General features: G+C 48.7%; 4 protein-coding genes across 4 annotated transcripts; 1 reads left to right on the top strand and 3 right to left on the bottom strand.

Moving 5' to 3' along the window:
* Positions 1–7,068: 7,068 nt before the first annotated feature.
* Positions 7,069–9,667, bottom strand: HD556DRAFT_1527177 (putative dimethylaniline monooxygenase (N-oxide-forming); the record flags this gene model as incomplete). Its single annotated transcript, XM_041309337.1, has 12 exons — positions 9,645–9,667; positions 9,467–9,591; positions 9,256–9,418; positions 8,597–9,202; positions 8,261–8,544; positions 8,006–8,210; positions 7,834–7,954; positions 7,696–7,781; positions 7,597–7,646; positions 7,441–7,544; positions 7,256–7,383; positions 7,069–7,199 (listed from the first exon to the last, which is right to left on the bottom strand). Exons 3-12 carry the CDS (start codon positions 9,293–9,295, stop codon positions 7,069–7,071), a joined length of 1,755 nt encoding a protein of 584 aa, XP_041160617.1. The 5' UTR covers positions 9,296–9,418; positions 9,467–9,591; positions 9,645–9,667.
* A 2,221-nt stretch (positions 9,668–11,888) lies between these two features.
* Positions 11,889–15,922, bottom strand: HD556DRAFT_1527176 (uncharacterized protein; the record flags this gene model as incomplete). Its single annotated transcript, XM_041309336.1, has 14 exons — positions 11,889–12,231; positions 12,286–12,310; positions 12,357–12,374; positions 12,427–12,721; positions 13,774–13,828; positions 13,885–14,012; positions 14,070–14,173; positions 14,226–14,275; positions 14,323–14,408; positions 14,461–14,581; positions 14,633–14,837; positions 14,888–15,171; positions 15,224–15,829; positions 15,883–15,922. 14 exons carry the CDS (start codon positions 15,920–15,922, stop codon positions 12,059–12,061), a joined length of 2,190 nt encoding a protein of 729 aa, XP_041160616.1. The 3' UTR covers positions 11,889–12,058.
* Positions 15,923–16,478: 556 nt separating this feature from the next.
* HD556DRAFT_1443015 (uncharacterized protein) lies at positions 16,479–16,821 on the bottom strand (the record flags this gene model as incomplete). Its single annotated transcript, XM_041306547.1, has 2 exons — positions 16,479–16,591; positions 16,638–16,821. The coding sequence occupies 2 exons, from the start codon at positions 16,819–16,821 to the stop codon at positions 16,479–16,481; spliced, it is 297 nt and encodes a 98-aa protein (XP_041160615.1).
* A 973-nt stretch (positions 16,822–17,794) lies between these two features.
* HD556DRAFT_1308144 (uncharacterized protein) lies at positions 17,795–18,918 on the top strand (the record flags this gene model as incomplete). The annotated part of the gene is made up of 4 exons (XM_041300093.1): positions 17,795–17,959; positions 18,126–18,344; positions 18,526–18,848; positions 18,900–18,918. 4 exons carry the CDS (start codon positions 17,795–17,797, stop codon positions 18,916–18,918), a joined length of 726 nt encoding a protein of 241 aa, XP_041160614.1.
* Positions 18,919–23,529: the final 4,611 nt, after the last annotated feature.

Raw genomic sequence — 23,529 nt, 5'->3', positions numbered from 1 at the left:
TAATATTAGAAATGCAGTCGGTTATCTACCATTAACCGTCGACGTGTGCCACTCACGTTCAAACGTTCATAACGTTCATATCTTGATGGTCGTTGGTGTGATGTACAGCAATCTGTAGAACTGCCCCAAACATTCGAAGCGCCGCCCCTCACATGTGGCTCAAAGAAGCGCCTGCCAGTGAAAATACAGCATGTACAGCTGACTACCTAGCAGGTCTCTTCTCCAGTTCCATAATCTCTTCTCGCATTCGACAATTCACTGTCTGTGTTATCGAGCGCTCTCAACGAGTCTGTACGGACAGCGGTCATTCAAAACTTGTGGCATGGCCGAATCAAGCGCATCAGCACAACGAAGAGATAAAGAACGAAAGGCGTCGTTGAACTCGCCGGTAGTGAGCGGGCTTCGTCGGACGAAGGAGAAGGATCCACCACCCTATGGTGCACAATATCGCCAGGATGCACTTTGGGAAGGTAAGTGTCTGTATTTTCATACCTGCTTACTTACTCGACGACAAACAGGCGGGAATGAAGCGCTCCCTCCTCAATGGTGGCAGGTTAATCTGCTAGATGGCAGAATAGCATATCAAGATGACACAGTCATAATGGCTTCATGGAACCGGCCTTTACCAGGAGTGCAACTAAGTGAGCGAAAAATGTCACACTAGCAACGAGGAACTAATGGTGAAACATAGATCTTCCTGGACAACTCGTTCCCGGATGCGAATGGCACATCTCACCGCTCGGTCGGTCCTACTTCGTCAATCACAATACAAAGACCACATCGTGGAAAAAACCAGTGCCTGAGCGTCCACCAGAGAGCTTGACACCAGAGTGCATCATCGTGGGTCATTCCGAAGTCATCTGGAGCCTTGTCTGTTTGGGTACCAGTTCCAATCTACTGAGCGCGTCACGCGATGGTTCAATTCGTCGGTGGACAATAGATGGAGAGCCTGTGGGGAGATCTTGGGTTGGTGATGGAGGAGCAATAGACTCGATGGTAATGTCTTCAGATGAATCAATGGTCGTGAGCGGAAGCGGCGATGGCAAACTACGGCTGTGGAACATTAGGAAGGGCAGCTTGGTCGGTGACCCATGGGAAGGGCATGATGATGTAGTGTGGTGCATCAATTGGTCTCCCAATGGCCAGGAAATAGCAAGTGGATCGCGAGACGGCACCATACGACGCTGGAACCCGGATACTGGCCGACAAATAGCACCGCCGATAGAGACCAGCCATGGGATGGTTTACGCTGTCAGATACTCACCACAAGGGGATAAAATCATGAGTGGTCAGGAGGATAAGGTGATCTGCGTGTGGTCAAAGGACGGCGAGCTACTCATAGAGATCGAGGGCCATGACGATAGGGTGTCGTCTTTGTGTTGGTCCAAGGACGGCGCACACATTTTCTCTGCGTCAGTCGATCACACCATTCGAAAATGGCGGTCGATTGATGGGAAAGAGCTTGTTGTTTTCCAGGGTCACACCAATGCCGTCGCTTCCCTCTGTCTTTCCCCTGATGAAAGACATCTTGTTAGCGCATCAGCTGACTGCTCAGTTCGCCTATGGGACCTCAAGACCAATCAGCCGGTTGGAGACCCCCTCTTGCATGACGACGAAGTCTGTATTGTTGTCATTTTCCCTGATGGAAAATATATCGCTAGTGCTGGATTGGATGGAAAGATACATGTATGGAACCTGGAGGCAGCGCTCAAACATGGAGGTGATGATCATGTAGTAAGTGTGTATATTTTTTGTCAGTGTCTTTTCTAAGTGGGGTTTAGCTTGCGATTGAAGCAAAACCCGATGTGAAACTCAAGGCAAGTCGTCTGTATTTCTCTTTCTTATGGCATCTTACTTCTTCACCAGGGACGTTCAGTTCGATCGAGAGATGCTGTGTGCTAATCAACTTGTGAACACCCTCATTCTTTACTTATTCGTCTCATTAGATATTGCACGCCAGTCAGGTCTCCAAGCAGCAGCCCGAGAACAGACTCGGAGGCATGACGAAATATGTCAGTGCGATCTTTTGTTTCTTGGCTTTTGCAAGTCTGACACTAGTTCAGGGCAAGGACTTCTGGGACACTGATACCAACCCCACGCCTTCTCCTGCGAGCCCATCGTCTTCCCTTCATTGGCGTAACTTGCTCAGTTCGCTGCCTTTCAGTACTCGACATGCAAACGCGCCACAATCAATACCGCTCGAGTCCCGACGTTGGAATTTCAACTTATTTCCAAGAGGAAGTTCTATACGCACCGTTGAAGTAGCTGCCGGTCGCAAGACAAATGTGGGTAGCTTTCATTGCTCCTCGTTGATATCATGAAGATTGATATATTTGCAGAGAATTTATGTTTCCCCTCCCAGCGCAGCAGAATTGGCCCGTGCAGAAGCGGCGGCGGCGGCAGCAGCTGCTCAACGTACGAATGGCAATGAGGCTGGAAGTTCGATGCAAGTAGGTCAACCTCAGGTCGTGTCAGGGACACAGGTGTCTCAAGGAAGCCCGGCGGAAACGCAACCAGGTCCATCTATTATTGTGCCAGGGACACAATTGTCCCAAGGGCAGCCAACAGGAACGCAAGGTGCAAGTGGTGGGATGGGAGTTTCTTGTGAAGTTAGGTGTTGTGGATTGTTTCTTAGTTGTGGTGGTCCTTCCGCGCATCAGTCATGAGATCATCTATAAACTGGTTGCTTCGATGTTTTTCTCTTGATTTTGAGAGCTTTGCAAATTGTTTCGCACCTGGCTGTACCCGTTTAATTTTACTTGTCCGTGTAGATGAAAGCCATACACCTTCTCATGTTTCTAATATCATCACTGTTTCCAATTGAGTGTGCGCCTGGCAGTACACCTCATACTCTGGACTCTGAACCCACGAAAGACTTTGAAGTTCGAGTGTCCTCAGAAGAGAGTTCTCTATCAGCAGGTATAGTATAATCTCCCTGAAACGAAAGAACTTATAAATAAACACTGTCAGGGTGCTGTTAACTTTAAATTTGTCTCAGACTCCCACGCTGCCTACGCACCGCAAAGTTACTCAGTTTGCACCAACCTGACATGCTGGGTTTCCGGACTACGTGTACGAGAATATCTTAGGCAACTGAACCGGTGACGAGAAAATCGGCAAACTCGTGTTGGGGAACCAGGCTGGTGAGTCAAGCTTGCATCAATTCACCATCTGCTCTATCATCGCACCACTCGAATCCGCTTCTCTTCACATCTTATCGCTCCATCAACCTTCACATGATCCCATATCGAACCGAAATTCCCCTTGTAGGTCCTCATGGAAGCTTCGACCATTAACACGTACAACGACCTGCTGCACACAGCCATCACCTCGAGGACTGCTCCACTCCTTCTATCACAACTTCGTACCTTGCCTTGGCGATCTGGATCAGGAAATCAAATTTAGTCTGGGGACCCTGGGGTATGTAGAGTCCGGCATTTTCCTACTATTCACTAATCCTAATCGAAAGAACTCGACCATATTCTCCTCTTCGTTTCCGGTATTGATACACTTACAACAGGCCAAAGTTACATGGTTGCGACTTTGTGGGTCTCATTGTTGAGGAGTTGCCAACCGAATCGCAACCCCGTCATCTTTTGGCCCCTCAATAAATCACTAGCAAGCATAATGATCAACCTCGTCGCTGGGTCTGACTCTCATAACGCGGTGAGCCCAAATTGTGCTTCCTCCAAGTCATTTAGTTAAGTCATACATATGATAGAGTCCACTCCACACCCTACGTTAGCAATATCAATCCTTGGGGGTATGTCAATTGCATCGCTCGGACCAGTCGAATATGTTCTCACTGGGGTTTAGTTGATAAAAGGATCACAGCGGGCCACACTGTCGGTTCGTTCAGTGTGTAAACTACAGCATGTGACGATGACCACTTAGCAGGTGACTTGATTGCCTTCACCATCTCTAACGTTTCTCCTTGCTAGACTGGGAGGTGCGCAACTGCCACTTGGTCTCGAATCAAACTTAAATAAGCGAGTGACTCAGGCGTTGACGTCATCTAGCACTAATTCATACAGACACGCATGGAATTAGCTTGACGCTCACTGACGAAATTTGTGAATGCACAGCAATGTATAAAACTTCCCCGACATGCGGGCGAAAAAAATGCGCCTACAAGTATAGTATGTACAGTTAACTATCTAGCAGGTCTCTTCATTACTTCCACATCCTCGACAATTCATTTTCCGTACTACCAAGCTCTCTCAACGCGTCTGCACAGACAGCAGTAATTAGAAACTTTTCTTCGTCAGCGTCATGGACGCGTCAAACGCATCAACGAAACAGAGAGATGGGGAACGAGCGTTGTTGAACTCACCGCTGGTTAGTGCACCTCCGAGTCGTCGGACGAAGGAGAAGGATCCACCACCCTATGGTGCACAGCATCGCCAGACTGCACTTTGGGAAGGTGAGTAGCTGCGTTGTGATACTCACTGACTTACTCGACGAGCAGCAGGCGGTAATGAAGTGCTTCCTCCTCAATGGCAGCAGTATAAGTTACTGGATGACAAAATAACATATCAAGATATAACACTCGCCACGACTTCAGGGAACCGACCTCTACCAGGAGTGCGAATGGGTGAGCGAAGAATGTCCCACTAGCAACGAGGAACTAATGGTGAAACATAGACCATCTTGGACAACTCATTCCCGGATGCGAATGGCACATCTCACCGCTCGGTCGGTCCTACTTCGTCAATCACAATACCAAGACCACGTCGTGGAAGAAACCAGTGCCTGAGCATCCACCAGAGAGCTTGACGCCAGAGTGCATCATTGAGGGTCATTCCGAAGTCATTTGGGGTCTCGTCCGTTTGGGTACCAGTTCCAATATACTGAGCGCGTCAGGTGATGGTTCAATTCGTCAGTGGACAAGAGACGGAGAGCCATTGGAGAGGCCTTGGACTAGTGACGGAGGGGCGGTACGCTCAATCGCAATATCTCCAGATGAGTCAATGCTCGTGAGCGGAAGCACAGATGGCAAGCTACGGCTGTGGAACATCAGGAAGGGCAGCGTGGTCGGCGACCCGTGGGAGGGGCATGAGGGTGCAGTGTGGTGCATCGAATGGTCTCCCAATGCCCGGGAGATAGCAAGTGGATCACCAGATGGCACCATACGACGCTGGGACCCAGATACTGGTCGACCAATAGCACCACCGATAGAGACCGGTCATGGGTGGGTTTGCGCTGTCAGATACTCTCCCCAAGGGGACAAATTCACGAGCGGCGGAAACGACAAAGTGATCCGTATGTGGTCAAAGGACGGCGAGCTGCTTATGGAGATCGAGGGCCATGACAGTGTGGTGTCATCGTTGTGTTGGTCCAAGGACGGCGCACACATTTTCTCAGCGTCCGTCGATCGCACCATTCGAAAATGGCGGTCGATTGATGGGAGAGAGCTCGTTGTTTTTCAGGGTCATACCGATCCCATCATCTCCCTTTGTCTTTCTCCTGACGAAAGCCATCTTATTAGTGCATCAGTTGACCATTCAGTTCGCATCTGGGACCCCAAGACCAACCAGCCAGTCGGAGACCCGCTCTTGCACGACGACGAAGTTTGGGCTGTCGTCATTTCTGCTGATGGAATATATCATTAGTGGTGGATCAGACGCAAAGATATATGTATGGAACCTGGAGGCAGCGCTCAAACATGCAGGCGATGATCATGTATGTGTTTATTCTTTGTCAGTATCTGTTCTAAGTGGGGTTTGGTTGTAATTCAGCTTGCGATTGAAGCAAAACCCGATGCGAAGCTCAAGGCAAATCGTCTGCGTTTCTCTTTCTTATTGTATCTTACTTGTTTACCAGGGACGTCCAGTTCGATCGATAGATACTGTGCGCCAATCAGTTGTCAACACCCTCCTCGTTTACTTATTCGTCTCATCAGATCTTGCGCACTGGTCAGGTCTCCAAGAAGCAGCCCATCAACAGAGGCTTGACGAAATATGTTAGTATAATATTTCTTTTTCTGGCTCTCCTAAATTTGACACTGGTACAGGGCAACGACTTCTGGGACGCTGATATCACCATTGAACCCCATCCCGCAGCTCCTCCTGTGAGCCCTTTGTCTTCCCTTCGTTGGCGCAATTTGCTCGGTTCGCTGCGTTTCAGCACTCAACCTCCGAACGCGCTACAATCAATCCCGCTGCAGCCCCGGCGTTGTAATTTCAACTCATTTTCAGGAGGAAGCTCTATACGCACCGTTGAAGTAGCTGCCGGTCGCAAGAAAAATGTGAGTGTCCATCGCCCCTTTTTGATGTCATGGAAATTAATACATTTGCAGAGAATTTATGTTTCCCCTCCCAGCGCAGCAGAATTGGCCCGCGCAAAAGCGGCAGCAGTTGCTGCTGCTGCGCAACATACGAATGATAACGAGGCTGGCAGTTCGACGCAAGCAGGTCAACCTCAGGCTGTGTCGGGGACACAAGTGTCTCAAGGACGCCCGATGGAAACGCAAGGTGCAGGTGGTGGGACGGAAGATGTTTTTTATGAAGGAGTGAGCTGCTGCGGATTTTTCTTTGGTCGTCGTCGTCCCACCTCGCATCAGTCATGAGGTTATCTACTAAACTCTCTGTTGCTTGATAATCATATTCTGTAGTAATTTGGTATTTTTGTTAATATGCGACGAAGCTGTCCTGTCTTCGATCAAGATTCTAAACTGACTAGAACCAGAGTCCTGTACCCAAGCTAGATACGGGTGCCCACTTGCGAGCCTTCCGTTTGATAGTTCGCTTTGAACTGCATTTTTGCTAGTGTGGCAGCACGGTGGTGAATTTGAGAAGATCACGTCGGATCATGATAAGGTTAAAGACATGATAGACTCATCAGGTACTGTGGCTGTAGCTGTATGGAGTCTTCTAAAGATCTACCAGTGATTTTCGTTTGTACCTTGACGATCGGACTTCGATATTATCACATACTGACTTAGAGCAGACTTCTTATTGCACCATCCGCGTTCACAGGATCAATCCACGCATCTAAATAATATTATCGGCAGGTCGTTGGCACTCATCTACATAACATTTAGGGTAGCCGAGAAGCTAATCGCAGAAATCAACATGCGATGTAAGTTTTCTGGTCTGGACTTAGCAATCCCATCTCCCTCGCCATTATCTGTAACGCCATGAACTGGGAGTAGAACCGTGCAGCAAAGAGATCGCCCTCTGCAAACCAGAGTCCATTGTCTGGAGAAGAACGTCAGTATCACCGAGTCGCGCAATAAAGTCAACAGAATACTGACGTCCAGTCGGCCTCCAAATACCTGCGAACTCACAATCACTATCTAATCCTCCGAGGTCGTGGACGGTATCAGCGACCTGGGGCCCAAAAAGGTTCTCAGTGACTTCTTTGATTGTAGGTTTCGAGTACCTGTAAGTGATGCGTTAGAAGTGCGCGATCAGACGGATGGATATTTGAAAGACTTACCCAGTTGCGAAGATGACAAGGTCGGCCACTACTTGCGAACCATCATCGAATACCAACCCGGAAGGGGAGAAGTGGGAAATCTCATGCCCGGACTTGACGGTGATCTGGTTGCTAGTGAGCAACATGCGTGGGGAAACTCAGCAAAATTAATAATACCTTGCCAGACGTGATGAGCTTTGCACAACCCCGGTCGATGTAATAGCCACCTGGAATAACGGTGAGAAAAATAGAACGATACAGAAAAAACAAACTTACCTCGTCGAACATAGAGACGGTGAACAAAGTTGTCCTCAGGGCCGGGAAGGAGATATCCATGCTGGGACAAGTTCTCCCTGAGGTCCCTAAGGAAAAAGGGTGAGACGAAGGAATTACTTTTGAATGTTGCCAACGAACTGATCAATATGGGCATATATCTCCTTGGCGTTGTACTGGGGATTCTGTTGAGCTGACAAGGGGAGAGCGACATAGAAGCGGTCGGCGATCTCTGTCGGAGGAACGTCCTGCCCGACATATCCTACGAGCCAAATCAATATAGATATCTCCGAAGCAAGTACACTGAGATTACCGGTAAGCAGGCTGTCGATCGCCTGGCGACTCACAACGAGGGTCGAGGAACGCTGGACAAGCGCTGTCTGAGACCCATGAGTTGCCATGTCCTGAGCAATATCGTGCGCAGAGCATCCTGCGCCGATGACGGCGACTTTCTGCGCGCCGACGCAGGAGGGGGAGTTGTATTCGCTTGAATGGATGACAGAACCGAGGAAGGAGCTCTGCATACGGAGGGTCAGCATCGACAAACAATCCAGTCCTGCTTGCGTACTTTTCCTGGAATCGAAGGCATAAACGGGAGTGCACCTCCCATCGTGCCAACGCCTATTGCGACAATCATGTACCGGGCCGTCACGGTAATAGAGGCTTGCCCTGGAAGAGATACAGACAATGTCCAGGTACTTGACGAAGCATCATATGAAGCGGCAGAAATGCTTGCTGAGGTCAACACGTGAAGACCAAGAGTTCTTTGGTAATCTTCGAGATAGTCAGCAACGTCTCTGCAGGGGGTGTATTTTCCGGATCCCTCTGGGAATTCGACGAAGGGAAGATGATCTGCTGGCACGTTAGCATAGGACGAAGTTGGTTGTACTTCAGCTGCACGTACTGAACGCCTTCGGAGTATTCGTCTCCAGTGAATCGTATCGAAAACGCCAGCTATTACCAATTCTGCCAGACCTCTCCAAGACAAGTGTAGAGATCCCGAGATTCTCCAGACGGGCGGCCACGGATAAGCCGCACTGACCTGCACCCACGACGACCGCTGTGTACTCCATTGCAGTGTCCCACTCGGCAGGACCACAGAGAGGGGTGTGTGCATTAAAGCGATCGACCACGCCGGACAACCGATCCATCATGGTCACGAAGGACCAAGCCTTCCATGAGGAGTCCTCAGTTTGAGTCAGAGTAAAGACGCCAGAGCATTGCGCTATGACTGTATGGAATTGAATGATTCCCTGGATGAACGTCTTTGTAGGACTAATGCGCCGATGACGAACACCTGACAAGAGTCGGAACTGACTTGGCCGTGCAAGGGCAACGGGATCTGAAAAAAAATCCTGAATTTTTGAAACTGAGTGCAAGGTGCGAAAATCAGGAGTGAATGCCAAGACATCTCGCCAGTAGCTGTCGTTCGTAAACGAGTGCTTGAGAGTAAAACTGGGGCTGGATATGTCAGAAACAAATGCAGCGAGCCACGCGGAGGAGATAGCCTCTGATATATCCAACAATAAGTGGACTTGAACTGATTTTGAAAGGCAGGCTTACCTGCAGACAACGGAACAGAGAATGTTTCTACGCCAGACATATTTCCTGAATGGTCAACTGAAAGAGCTTGAGTTATGCAGTTGAGGTCGCAGAAAAGAGGCTTTTATACGTCTCGGGTCGCACAGGCTGTACCTACTTCCTTGGTTTGCAATTGAGCCAAGGTCTCATTCATGCCTCAATACCTGCCGCTGGAAACCTTAAATATCCATACCTCCGATTCACAAGGTGGTAGGACGTAATGGCCTTGACTTGCTAGATACCCGGCTAGCAGCTGCTGTCGGCTGTCCTTGATGCCTTCCTTTTGTGCTACTTTCGTAACGCCACAACTAGTCTGAGCTAGACATGTATCAGTAACGAGTGCTGACTCGAAGTGCTTGGATTTGATCTGCCTGCTAAGGTAGACGACAATGGGATCGACACAGTGTGCCTATACTTATAAGGAGTTGAGTCACGGTTACAGTTGCAAGGAGGTATACGCAAACAGGAGCCCATGGGCCATGGCGCATTTCGCGGCGTGCGACTGCAATATTTTTTTGCTATCCTAGTCGCCCCACCAGCCCGGATCAAATCTGAGGTGAATCAACTGTCAAAGTTCAGTCAGACGAGCTGCAAGGCCCTGTACATGCCAGTGATTTAAGCTTCAGAAGTTCAACCGCAGGCGTCCTTGTTATTTTGATGAAACAATTTGCTGCATTGATGCATTCACCGCAGTGGGGAGCAAAGCAATAGCAGTGCATTACAGCAATGTGACATCAGTCATCAACGTTTCAACATTCTCAAAAAAGGGAAGCTCGTACACGATTAACGATGCCTCCCAGTGGGCCAGTATAGGTCCACATCCTACATGCTCACCGCATCAGTAATGCATGAAACCATCAAAAAAAGGGAAACGTCGCACGGTCGTACACGGTCAACATGATGCACCAGCATGAAAAGCAAAGGGTGGTACAATTGCACCAATGATGCATCACTGGCGCACTACAGTTGTACTGTTTAATGCATCAATATGACACGAACCTGTGGTGGGTGCGTGAGCGCTACAGGTCGACTGTACATTAGCGACATGCAGTGATGACCTGGAGAGAACGGGCCCTAGGAAAATGCTGTGCCGCTAGTGCGACTGCTGCGGTGTTTGCCGCGACGCTCCAAACTTAAGCTTAACCGGTATACTACTATGCAGCTACAGAGCGCTCTGTAGCATTCTGTAGCACAATCCAACCCGCTGATAGGCTGCATCAGTGCCTTGAGGGACTTGACATGTTTCCATATCGATAGACCAGAATTTCGAAAATTCATTCAGCCGCTTTTGTTTGTTGTTGGAGCCACGCCAAACAGAGGCGCTCGCTACTACATAAGCTAAAGTTTGTCCGACTCCGAGTCGGTTGGAGTACTACTTAGTACAACAACTGCCGGCCATCATCATCATGAACGGAAACCATCGACATATACCAGCCTGATGCTGCCTCTGTTTTGTGTGGCTCCAACAACAAACAAAAGCGGCTGAATGAATTTTCGAAATTCTGGTCCAGCTGTAGTATAAACTCACGTGGTTACTATTATTGTCCTGCGAAGACTAATTTCTAGCGTTTCAACTCCCGAGTCCCCGGATTTCAGACTTCGGCTTTCTAGCTTCTCAGATGCATACGAAAATTCACCACTAAAGTATGTATTATAATTACAATGCGAGTCTGCAATTATACAACTTGAGTTTATCTCCAGCAAGTATAGCGTCGCAGCACCCCCCAAATATGGGAGACCGCCCCGGCGCCCGCGGTCGACTCATATACACACGTCGTCATCAATTTCCAGAAACTAAGGTACCTGCCTCCCCAAAGGACCCACTCAAACAAAGCGACGTTGCTGAGAACTGGCAAGATGGTTTTCGATCATAGCGTACGTGTCTTAACCTCAGAATCGTTGTTTCTAATGACTCAACTTGCACACGTCTTGCCACACGCCACGCTCATCAGTCAACTGCACACTTCCTATGACTGCGGAAAAAAACTCGTTCAAATCGGGAATGCCCCGGCAAAGTCACATCCATCCTCTACCGATTTCACTGTGGCATATGTTACCAGCACAATGGCGATCGTGACCATGCTCGCCCTACTCACATACTACACCCAACAAAAAGTCAGCATGCTCAGTTTGAGTCTATCGTGGCTGCAAATCCTCATGCCCGAGCTGTGGGACTGTACACAGGTGTTGCCGGACTGTCTGGATCTCAGTACTCAGTTGTCAGTCGCTGAAACATATTCTGTTCTCTACAGTGTTAACCGCATCAAGGTAGAGGTGTGATTATGACGAAATTGAGCTTGAGGTACTGACTTTTGAAACGGTCTAGTTAACAATCAGCTTAGCGCGGGACAACAGCAGCTATGTCGAGCAACGGACATCAGGACCTCGGAAGCGACAGGTAACAAAATCTTCATGGAGGACGAAGAACGCGAAGAAAGGTGGCACTGACCGCGTCGGGCTTCAGATAATGTCTGCAACTGCGCAGTCAACTAGTCACTCACTAAGAAGAAATAAAAATAACATTGTATGCGGAGGAATCGGACTACAATGCGATATGAACCATCATTTAGCAACGAGAAAGATATTTGTTGAAACAATATATGGGAGACCTGATTTGCAGACCGGCAGTACTTCGATGATATCGCCTGACCGTGACTCTGAGAGCATGGATATACATATACATATAAGGAATCGGAGCACACTCGAGTCCATGGTTCGTTTGGAGAACAAGCACCGGGAGGTTCCGGTGATTAGCAGTAAGTGTAGTTATGTAATGCGCACTCACCTACATTTGGGAGCACCGCATCAGTGGCGCAGCATTTTCACGATGCCCTGTATAGATTGTCTTGCCATATTCGAAAGTCATCGGGGCACCAAAGTATTCACCGTAGTTTGCGAGTTCATGTGTGAAACGTGCTGCTGCGATGGTGTCGCTGTAGACGACGGATGCACCACCGCCTGCAACCATTGTTCAGACACGACTAGTGGGTTTGAGGACGGTGGGAGAAGCACTGGTTGAAGCATCGAGAGTTTTATGCTATGTCCAATGAGTACGATACAATGACGATCGACGGAGTACGCACCCTCTTCCTTTGTGAAATCTTTACTAAATGGAGCGGGCCAAACAACAGGTGGACCACAATTAACGTTTACCTTAAAGCCAGTGGTAGGTGTAGCCGGAGCGGCCTCGTAGACTGTCAAGTCTCTTGCGACAGCCCACTTTGGACCGCAGATGCTCTCAGCTGTCTGGTTGAGCTTCGCAGCCATGTCAAGGTAGTGAATAGGACCATCAGCAACTTGAAGATGATCGAGGACGACCAGGGGTTTGATCTCGAGGTAAGCAGAGTGGAGAGCTACATAAACAGAGTAGAGTCTGACGAGGAAGTTGGTGAGAACTTCTTTCTTGTGTACTGGGACATCGTGGGGAGTCGTCTGGAGATCAGCGCGACTTGGAATTTCGAAAAGTACCAAGGACGGAGTTCAGTGCACAGCCACACTCGAACCATTCAAATCGGACAAAATATCATATACTGACTTGAGAGCAGACTTCTTATTGCACCTGGTAACCGCGTTCACAGTATCAATTCACTCTCATGGAAGCATATAAGTAATATTATTGGCAGGTCGTTGCAGGAGCCAGCTCCCAAGGACACCCCATGTACATAATAACTGAGTAACTGAGAAGCTAATCGCAGAAATCAACATGGGATGTAAGCTTTAGTGTTGTTGGCAAGACAGCCGAGTTTTGCCAACTGGTTGTGCCCGGTGATCGGCAAAACTCATGCAAAACGGGGGTGGCACAACTTGGCAAAACTCGCAGAGATGTAACTTAAATCTGATAAAATATACTTTAAAATTCAATAGAACATAAAAACCAACGTCCCTAAAGCAAGATGTTCTATGGTGGAGGACACCCACTTGCATCATTGATGAATATGGACAATTTCGAGCGCCTAGAACTCAAGGTTACACTTGGCATTCAAGTTGCAATGATTCGGATATAATGATAGCGAAAACACTTTCTGATAACCTGCATCCCTACATGAAATTCACATACTCAAGGCCTTTACTGCGATGATTCTCAATTCCAGAGTCATGCAGGCAAAGTAGGGCGCACATTCTCTGATCACAGAGTACACACTCAAGAGGTTGGCATTGCTGTCGAGAGTGCACAGGCTGTTGAAGTATCGTTTGCATGGACTGCTCTTCCTTGTGACACAGATGACATCCTGCCAGAGACTCAGTGAAGGAGTTGGGAACATTAACAAAGTTGAAGTGCTGGAGAAAAATGCTTTTGATTTCGATGAATTGATGTCTTCATCAGGAATGTCATACACATATATAGCCTAGAGTTTCGCCACCCTGGCAAAACAACCAGTTTTGCCGGTTGCAACCGGCAAAACTGACCGCAAGTAGTTTTGCCCCCCACACTAGACGTAAGTTCTCTGGTCTGGACTTAGCAATCCCATCTCCCTCGCCATTATCTGTAATGAAAGGAACCGGGAGTAGAACCGTGCAGCAAAGAGATCGCCCTCTGCAAACCAGAGTCCATCGTCTGGAGCAGAATGTCAGTATCACTGAGTCGCACAATCAAATCAACATGGTACTGACGTCCAGTCGGCCTCCAAATACCTGCGAACTCATAATCACTATCTAATCCTCCGAGGTCATGGACGGTATCAGCGATCTGAGGCCCAAAAAGGTTCGCAGCAACTTGTTTGACTGTAGGTTTCGAGTACCTGTAAATGATGCGTTAGAAGTGCGCGATCAGACGGATATATATTCGAAAGACTTACCCAGTTGCGAAGATGACAAGGTCGGCCACTACTTGCGAACCATCATCGAATACCAACCCGGAAGGGGAGAAGTGGGAAATCTCATGCCCGGACTTGACGGTGATCTGGTTGCTAGTGAGCAACATGCGTGGGGAAACTCAGCAAAATTAATAATACCTTGCCAGACGTGATGAGCTTTGCACAACCCCGGTCGATGTAAAAGCCACCTGGAATGCCGGTGAGAAAAACAGAATGATACAGAAAAAAAACTTACCTCGTCGAATAGAGAGACGGTGAAAGAAGTTGTCCTCAGGGCCGGGAAGGAGATATCCATGCTGGGACAAGTTCTCCCTGAGGTCCCTAAGGAAAAAGGGTGAGACGAAGAAATTTCTTTCGAATGTCGCCAACGAACTGATCGATATGGGCAATCATCTCCATGACATTGTACTGGGAATCTTGTAGAGCTGACAAGGGGAGAGCGACACATAAGCGGTCGGCGATCTCTGTCGGAGGAATATCCTGCCCGACATATCCTACGAGCTAAATCAATATAGATATCTCCGAAGCAAGTAAACTGAGATTACCGGTAAACAGTTTGTTGATCGTCTGGTAACTCACAACGGCGGTCGGGGAACGCTGGACAAGCACTGTCTGAGACCCATGATTTGCCACGTCCTGAGCAATATCGTGCGCAGAGCATCCTGCGCCGACGACAACGACTTTCTGCGCGCCGACGCAGGAGGGGGACTTGTATTCGCTTGAATGGATGACAGAACCGAGGAAGGAGGGCTGTACGCAGAGGGTCAGCGTCGATGGAAAATTAAGTCCTGTTTACGTACTTTTCCTGGAATCGAAGGCGTAAACGGGAGTGCACCTCCCATCGTGCCAACGCCTATTGCGACAATCATGTACCGGGCCGTCACAGTAATAGAGGCTTTCCCTGAAAGAGATATAGATAATGTCCAGGTGCTTGATGAAGCGTCATATGAAGTAGCAGAAATGCACGCCGAGGTCAACACGTGAAGACCCAGAGTTCTTTGGTAATTTTCAAGATAGTCAACGACGTCTCCGCAAGGGATATATGTTCCGGATCCCTCTGGGAAATCGATGAAGGGAAGATGACCTGCTGGTACATTAGCATAGGACGAGGTTGGTAGTTCTGAAGCTGCACGTACTGAACGCCTTCGGAGTATTCGTCTCCAGTGAATCGTATCGAGAACGCCAACTATCACCAATTCTGCCAGACCTCTCCAAGACAAGCGTAGAGATCCCGAGATTCTCCAAACGGGCGGCCACGGATAAGCCGCACTGACCTGCACCCACGACGACCGCTGTGTACTCCATTGCAGTGTCCCACTCGGCAGGACCACAGAGAGGGGTGTGTGCATTAAAGCGATCGACCACGCCAGACAACCGATCCATCATGGTCACGAAGGACCAAGCCTTCCATGAGGAGTCCTCGGTTTGAGTCAGAGTAAAGACGCCAGAGCATTGGGCTATGACTGTATGGAATTGAATGATTCCCTGGATGAACGTCTTTGTAGGACTGATGCGCCGATGACGGATACCTGGCAGGAGTCGGAACTGACTTGGCCGTGCAAGGGCAACGGGATCTGAGAAAAAATCCTGAATTTTTGAAACTAAGTGCAAGGTGCGAAAATCAGGAGTGAATGCCAAGACATCCCGCCAGTAGCTGTCGTTCGTAAACGAGCGCTTGAGAGTAAAAATGGGGCTGGATATGTCAGAAATAAATGCAGCAAGCCACGCGGAGGAGATAGCCTCTGATATATCCAACAATAAGTGGACTTGAACTGATTTTGAAAGGCAGGCTTACCTGCAGACAACGGAACAGAGAATGTTTCTACGCCAGACATATTTCCTGAATGGTCAACTGAAAGAGCTTGAGTTATGCAGTTGAGGTCGCAGAAAGGAGGCTTTTATACGTCTCGGGTCACACAGGCTATACCTACTTCCTCAACTTACATAGTTACCTCGGTACCTGAGCGCTAGCGCTGAGCTTACACACGAGCACAGATGCAGCCAAATAGATATGCACGAGCCCATTGTATTTTGGATTTGAAAAGCCTGTATATGTAAAGTGGCGTCATACATCACATATGAAGTTGCAAATGTCCAGTTCAAGTCTGGTTGGAGCAAATGCTTGTTGAACCTGAATATAGACCGGACACGTTTTGACGAGTACATTGGCGAAGTTTGCAATACCACCGATGATGAAGATCTTGTCATCAGGGCGAGGAGGTGGGCGCGTGAGCAAGTCGACTATATATAGATTAGCAAAATGTGATTGACGAGTTGAAATACGCACAGGTTGTCTTGGCATATTCGAAAGTTTAACCCTCGCTTGGGGCACCAGAGTATTCAGTAGTTTCCGAGTTCATGTGCGAAGCCTGCTGCTGCGATGGCATCACTTTAGACGACGGATGCACCACCACCTGCGACAATTGTCCAAACACGACCGTTAGGGTTGAGGACGGTGAACTTGAGAGAAGCACCGATCGAAGCATCGAGTTTTTGAGCGTATGCTATGTCAAATCAGTACGACACAATGATGATCGGCAGAGTACGTACCCTCTTCCTTTGTGAAATCTCTACTGAATGGAGTGGGCCAAACTATAGGTGGACCATTGTCAGCGTTTACCTTGGAGCCAGTGGTAGGTGTAGCCGGAGCGGTCTCGTAGACTGTCAAGTCTCTTGGGACAGCCCACTTTGGACCGCAGATGCCCTGGGCTGTCTGGTCGAGCTTCGCAGCCATGTCAAAGTAGTGAATAGGGCCGTCATCAAGATAATCGAGGACGACCGAGGGGTTGGTCTCGAGGTAGGCAAAGTGGAGATCTAGGTAAATAGAGTAGAGAAGTCGATGTGACTCAAGGGTTGAGAGCTTTCTGCGCCCGACCCCACGATCCAAAATGTACACAGTCACACTCGAACTATTCAAAATTTCAAATCAGAGTTTGCCTCAGATCTGCAAGTTCAACGTCGAGCCTTGGCGCGGATGGCGGGAAGGTCGGATGACCATTCAACCCTTTCGAATTACCTTGCTTGACAAGGTTTGCTACGACCAACCGACAATTTCCGGCAATTCACGTGATGCCGTCGGGAAGTCCCATGAGGCCCCCCTTTGTCTGACAAGACTCTCACTCGTCACAACTTAATGTTTGGATCAAGCAAGGTTTCTGCCGACGCAGGCGGCAATTCATGAGTCAACATTTAGTTTTAAAATCCAGGTGGCACTCCATAATACCACCTCTCCGATCACCCAGTTTCTGATGATCTCCGGAGGATTCCGAAAGTGCACGTCGACAGCATCACGGCCATGGGGATCAGCCAGCAAAGGTTGGATCGATCTAGGTATGTACTATGGGCACACTGAACGGGCTCCTTATACAGATAACCTTTAATCTGTACATTTATTGGGCAAATCGTAGAAAAACATCCAACGGCCAATTCAAGCTAGATTTTGCCAGCAATGCCATCTTTCGCCTCTGGTTTCCCTAACTGCTGGCTTCACCATACCTGAAAGATTGTTCTCACATCATCATCATCATGCTTCTCGAACCTCGACCTGCCGGGTCCTGGCCAACTCCATCGTGATTATGATCATCTCAAGCAACTCTAGAGCCAGATCCGAATGACAAAGCTGATTTTTATGGCTTAGTAAATGTTTAAAACGGCGGGCTGCAACCAAAGATGTAAGCCAGTTTCATACTTGACCATCTAACATTGCTATGTCGAATAATCCATTCCCCATTGTTGATTTCGCGCCGTTCTTAGACGGATCTGCGAAACAGCAGGCTGCAGATAAGCTCCTCGGGTCGTTCAAATCGTATGGATTCTTCTACCTCACGAATTTCGGTATATCGAACGAAGAGGTCCAAGAGATGTTTGATTTGGTGGGTTAACAGCCGCCTCCCTAGCCAGGACTTCTAACATATGAGTCGTGCGATAGTCGAAGCGTTTTTTTGCCCTTCCGCACGAAAGCAAAATGCTCGCGCCTTATCCAGACTCTAGAACCCATCATCGAGGTTGGATAATTCCATTGCCGAATACTAAGATTAGGGGTTTCATTGGAAAGCTGGCTTTTGGCAGTATAACACTGCCTACAATATGAATGGCGCAGGTCCCGGTGTTCACTGGGCACCCAGCATGGGGTGGGCTCAGAATGTCCCTGCTAACTTTAATCCTTACAAGCGCGTCCCCCGTCCTGCAAGCCCGAGCTACAGGAGGACACAGCTCACCGACAATGGTCTTGGTTTTGGAGAACATGGTCCATGCAAGGTGCGTGGGTGATTTGGCCTCCAAACTACGTTCCCGAGATGGAAGGCGTATGACATATGCACGCTCAAGACCGCTCCCCTTCCGAATCTAACATACGCATGTCTGAACTGGGTACAGTAGCGCTCCTCTTTTCAGAGTCAAAATTTACCACCGTAACCCTCACTCGTGCATTTGGATGCAGCGTTCCCTTTCTACTCATGCATCTCCCTCCACCTCCGCCATTCATCTGTTGAAACTGACTTTGGAGAAGTTGGCTCTGCTTTCTGGAATCCCGCTCTCGGTGGTGCGCAAGGTCTTCTTCGAGGAGAACTTGATGTTCGATGGGAACGTGACCCGGGAGGTGGTGGGCGGCCTGAGTTGTGGTGTCGTGACAAAAGAGTGCAGAACTGGACGCCGGATGCACATGGCGAGTGTGTTAACGCTTCCGAGGATATTGATCGGTGACTCGGATGGTTATTCATCTATGGATGACCCGACTCGGGAGTTGAATATCACGCTACAATTGTATGTATGTATACCACGTATTCCTCTCTGCTTTTGTCACACTTCCTGAAGGCACCGACTGGGCGTGTGACTGCGTTTGCATGTTCATTTCCTTAGCGCTCGCCGACGGATTTGGTGCAGTTTACTGTCTACCTCTCTGTAAAGCACGCCGTTCTCAATCAGGGTCATGCCCCACGAAGAGGCTGAGTCAAGCACGTCAGTCAGAGAGAGAGAAGCGCTCTTAGGCTCATCAGCACGTATTAGACCTCTAGCGGCAGAGAAGGATCCACCGCCATATGGTGCACAGCATCGCCAGGATGCTCTTTGGAAAGGTGAGCAAACCGTATTAGGATGGCCACAGACTTACTTAACAAGAAGCAGGCGGGAATGGAGCGCTCCCTCCTAAATGGCAACAGTCTAAGATTTTCAATGGTTCAACGCTATATCAAGACAACACGATCACCATGGCTTCATTCGACCGACCTTTACCAGGAGTGCGTCTAGGTGAGGGAAAAACGTCCCACTGGGAGCGAGGAACTCATGACAAAGCATAGATGATCCTGGATATCTTGTTGTAAGTGGATGCGAATGGCACATCTCACCACTCGGTCGGTCCTACTTTGTCAACCACAACACTCAGACCACGTCCTGGAAGAAACCGACGTTAGAACGGCCGGCCGGGAGCTTGATGCCGGAGTGCATCATCGAGAGTCACTCCCACTGCATATGGAGTCTTGCCTGCGTGGGTGCTAGTTGCAATGTACTAAGCTCGTCGGAGGACTGTTCGATCCGCCAGTGGAAAAGAGACGGAGAGTCAGTAGGAAAACCTTTGGATAGCCATGGGATACGGATAGGCTGTATGGCTGCATCTCCTGACGAAACTATGGTTGTGAGTGGAAGTGGGAACGACACACTACGACTGTGGAACATAAAGAAGGGCAGTATGGTTGGCGATCCGTGGGAGGGCCACAATGGCCAGGTGATGTGCCTCGATTGGTCTCCCAATGCGCTAGAGATAGCAAGTGGATCGACCGACGGCACCATACGACGCTGGAACCCGGATACCGGCCAACAAATTGCATCACCGATAGAGACCGGTCACGGTTGGGTCTATGCTGTCAAATACTCTCCACAAGGCGACAAATTCACGAGCGGCGGGCAGGACAGCATGATTCGTGTGTGGTCAAAGAACGGCGAGCTACTTATCGAGATCAAGGGACATGAAAACGTCGTGACGTCGTTGTGTTGGTCCAGGGATGGCGCATACATTTTCTCCGCGTCATATGATCGCACCATCCGAAAATGGCGGTCAGTTGATGAGAAGGAGCTCGTTGTTTTTCAGGGTCATGACAATGCCGTCCACTCTCTCTGTCTTTCCCCTGATCAAAGCCATCTTGTCAGTGCATCAACCGACTGCTCTGTTCGCATCTGGGACCTCAGATCCAATCAGCTAGTCGGAGACCCACTCCTGCATGACGACGAACTCTTGACTGTTATCATGTCCTCCGATGGAAAATACATTGCCAGTGCTGGATTAGACGGAAAGGTCTATATATGGAATGTGGAAGCAGCGCTCAAAAGATGTCCAATCCGACGGCGAGATGTGCGCTAATCAGTTGTGAACTCTATCATTTGCTGATTTGTGTTGTTAGACCTTTCTCTCATATCCAATTGTCTCAAAACAGCTCGCGAACAATAGAGGCGTGGGGAGATATGTTAGTGTTATTTTTCGATTCTTAGCTTTGGCTAACGTTCATTTGATACAGGGCAATGATTTCTTTGGTAACGATACAAATAGTGGGCCAGCTCCCCCTGCAAGCGCGTCGTCTCTCCTTCGTCGTTTGTTCAGTTCCCCACGTGTCCGCACGCGACCTCCAAATTCGCTCCAATCAATGCCACGCGAGCCCCGGCGTTGGAATTTCAACTTATTTGGAGGAGGAAGCTCTATGCATCCCGTTGAAGTAGCTGCCGGTCGGAAGAAAAATGTGAGTGACCTCCATTGCTCTTTTTTTGATATCATGGAACTTAATACATTGGCAGAGAATTTATGTTTCCCCTCCCAGCGCAGCAGAATTGGCCCGCGCAGAAGCGGCTGCAGCTGCGCAACATACGAATGGCAATGAGACCGGCAATTCGATGCAAGCAGGTCAATCTCAAACTGTGTCGGGAACACAAGTGTCTCAAGGACGCCCGACGAACACGAACACGCAAGCAGGTCAATCTCAAGCTGTGTCGGGCACACAATCGTCTCAAGGACGCCCAACGGCCACGCAAGCAGGTCAATCTCAGGCTGTGCCAGGGACACAAGCGTCTCAAGGGCAAACACCAGGAGCGCAAGGAGCAGGTGATGGGATGGGAGATGTTTCTTATCAAGCATTGAGCTGTTGCGGATTTTTCTTTGGATTTTTCTTTGGTCGTCGTCGTCCCACCTCGCATCAGCCATGAGGACATTTACTAAACTAGTCGTTTGTATGTTTATCTCTAGAAGTTGTGGGCTTTACAGATGGGTTCTCGCCCAGCCATACACCTCGTGAGCGTTGCATTTTACTTGTCCGTGTAGATGAAGGCCATATAGTTGCTTTTCATACCATTTTCAAATGAGTACATGCCTAGCAATACATCCCATACCTCGGACTCCACAAATGACTTTGAAGTTCGAGCGTTACCGAGAACATGAAGATGAAAGGTAATAGTTTTACGAGCAGACTTCATTGACTTAATTACTTACTATTCAGACGAAAGAACTTTAAGCAGATTAGTGTTTAAATTTGACAGAAATATCTGCATGCGCGCCTGTTCGACAAACAAAACCAATCTCGGATCTACGTAGTGAGGCCAGTTAATTGACTCGTTCACTTGCTTCGAAATATGCCTTCCACTGCAAGCCAACTGGAACGGGATATAAAAGCACTTCGAGTGAGACTTCACACGAATTCCACCTATTCAGTCCTTTTTAAAAAAAAGGAAATCCATTTATTGCCATTGTAGGCTGGCCTAACGTCGACAGCAGCAAATATGAAGTCAGTCCTTACCGTCCTTTGTTCAGATCTCCAAGAGAAGAGTCCAACTCGGAGCGGTGGGTCCTCGTTGAACACATGAAGGGTAAGCCTCAGTTCGCACTCGCAAGACCTCCACCAGCTGTTGTCAGTTGTTCGAATTTCTAACAATCTGTCTGTCTTGCCATATGCACAGTCGCTCCTGGCCAGGTAGTTGGACTATCTGGGAATGCATCTGAGTGCATGACGTCGCCTATATCCGTGTAGTTGCTTGTAGTGTGGAAGATGATAATGATTACTGACCCACGCAATACCAAGTGTGCATCCTGGAGAGGACGATTGGGCGCCTGCTAGGATGGTGGGTTGATTTGCCCTCGGTTTTGGGATCGAGTATGCATATTCTTTCGAATGCCTCTTCAGTCGAGTGACCCTTTCCAACTCAACGATGTGATCGCCGTGTTAGCTATCCATGATGTCTATGGCCATGAAACTCATAGCTCGTGCGAATCTGTGTATCATTCAGACGGATTATGTGTGTTGTATATTTCTTATACAGTCACTCAACATGATAATTCAAGAGCTCGTCCACTTTCTCATCATCGCCTAGGTGTGCTCATTCTATTTCGTCCGATTGAGAATCGAAAGGCAAGATCATTTGATCAGTCGTGAGCGGTGGGGCTTGGAGTGGTGACATGGTGTATTTTGAAACCCGGTACGCAATCTTGCCAAGGGCTCCACGTATAACCTTGGGTTAGCGACACAAAACCAATTTGCTCCCCGCTCTCCACTCAGGCTGATCCTTTGACATTCTTGCAACGAGTCAGAAACTCGGGGAGTTCAGACAGATCTGGTAATCCGAAAATTCGAGTCAGTAGTCGTGAGAGTTTCATGGTGTACGCTTGAATACCGAGACAATAGACAGATCGCTTCTGCGGAATCACGGGAAGATCACGATTCTGCACAGTCAGTGTAATGTGATTCTCGGTTGGTACGACTTAGCGTGGTGTATCATATTCCAGTAACAAAGATGACCTGGATAGTCATGTAGCATACTGAGTCATCGATGTGCTGCAGACACGCGTCGTCAACGCTATGGTGGTGAGGTGTTAAGCGCCACGGTCCCCGAAACACTCATCAAACCGTGCTCATCGGTTTTCGGACCATCGAAAAGTTATTGGAAGTTGGCTAAAAAAAGGAGCCAGTAACCATTTGCTTACTTGTCCGTGAGATCTCGTATACCAGTAATTCGTAGTACGTACCCAGGTCGAGTACAAGTCGAGCGTTCAAAGTGCGGGATTGAAGAGCAAGCGAGCGGGAAATGCCGTCTGAATCGGCGTCAAGTCGGGATTACTGGGCCTTAGGATTTTGCCGCATCACTGCCGCATCCGTGCCGCACCCTACACAACAAGTGTCTTATATGCGTATATAATATGTCTACGTCGTCCACAAAGGTCTTAAATATGATTTATGATTAAGAAATACCATAGTACATGTTTTTGTGTAAGAATTATTGTGGTACCATAGTGAATATAGTACTTCATGGGTGCGGTAGTGGTGCGGTAGGGTGCGGTAGTGACGCGGTAGGGTGCGGCAATTCTGAGATTTGTGGCTGTGGGGTGCGGCAGTTCTGAGATTTGTGGCTGTGCACTACCGCACCGCACCAACACATCTTTCTTACCAAGTATACCTGCAGCATTGTCCATGGT

This window comes from Suillus plorans (genome assembly GCF_016647745.1).
Source record: "Suillus plorans strain S12 chromosome Unknown HD556scaffold_26, whole genome shotgun sequence".
In the NCBI taxonomy this organism is placed as follows: Eukaryota; Fungi; Basidiomycota; class Agaricomycetes; order Boletales; family Suillaceae; genus Suillus; species Suillus plorans.
Note: the sequence above shows the minus strand (reverse complement) of the source record. Positions and strands in the feature narration are given on the sequence as shown.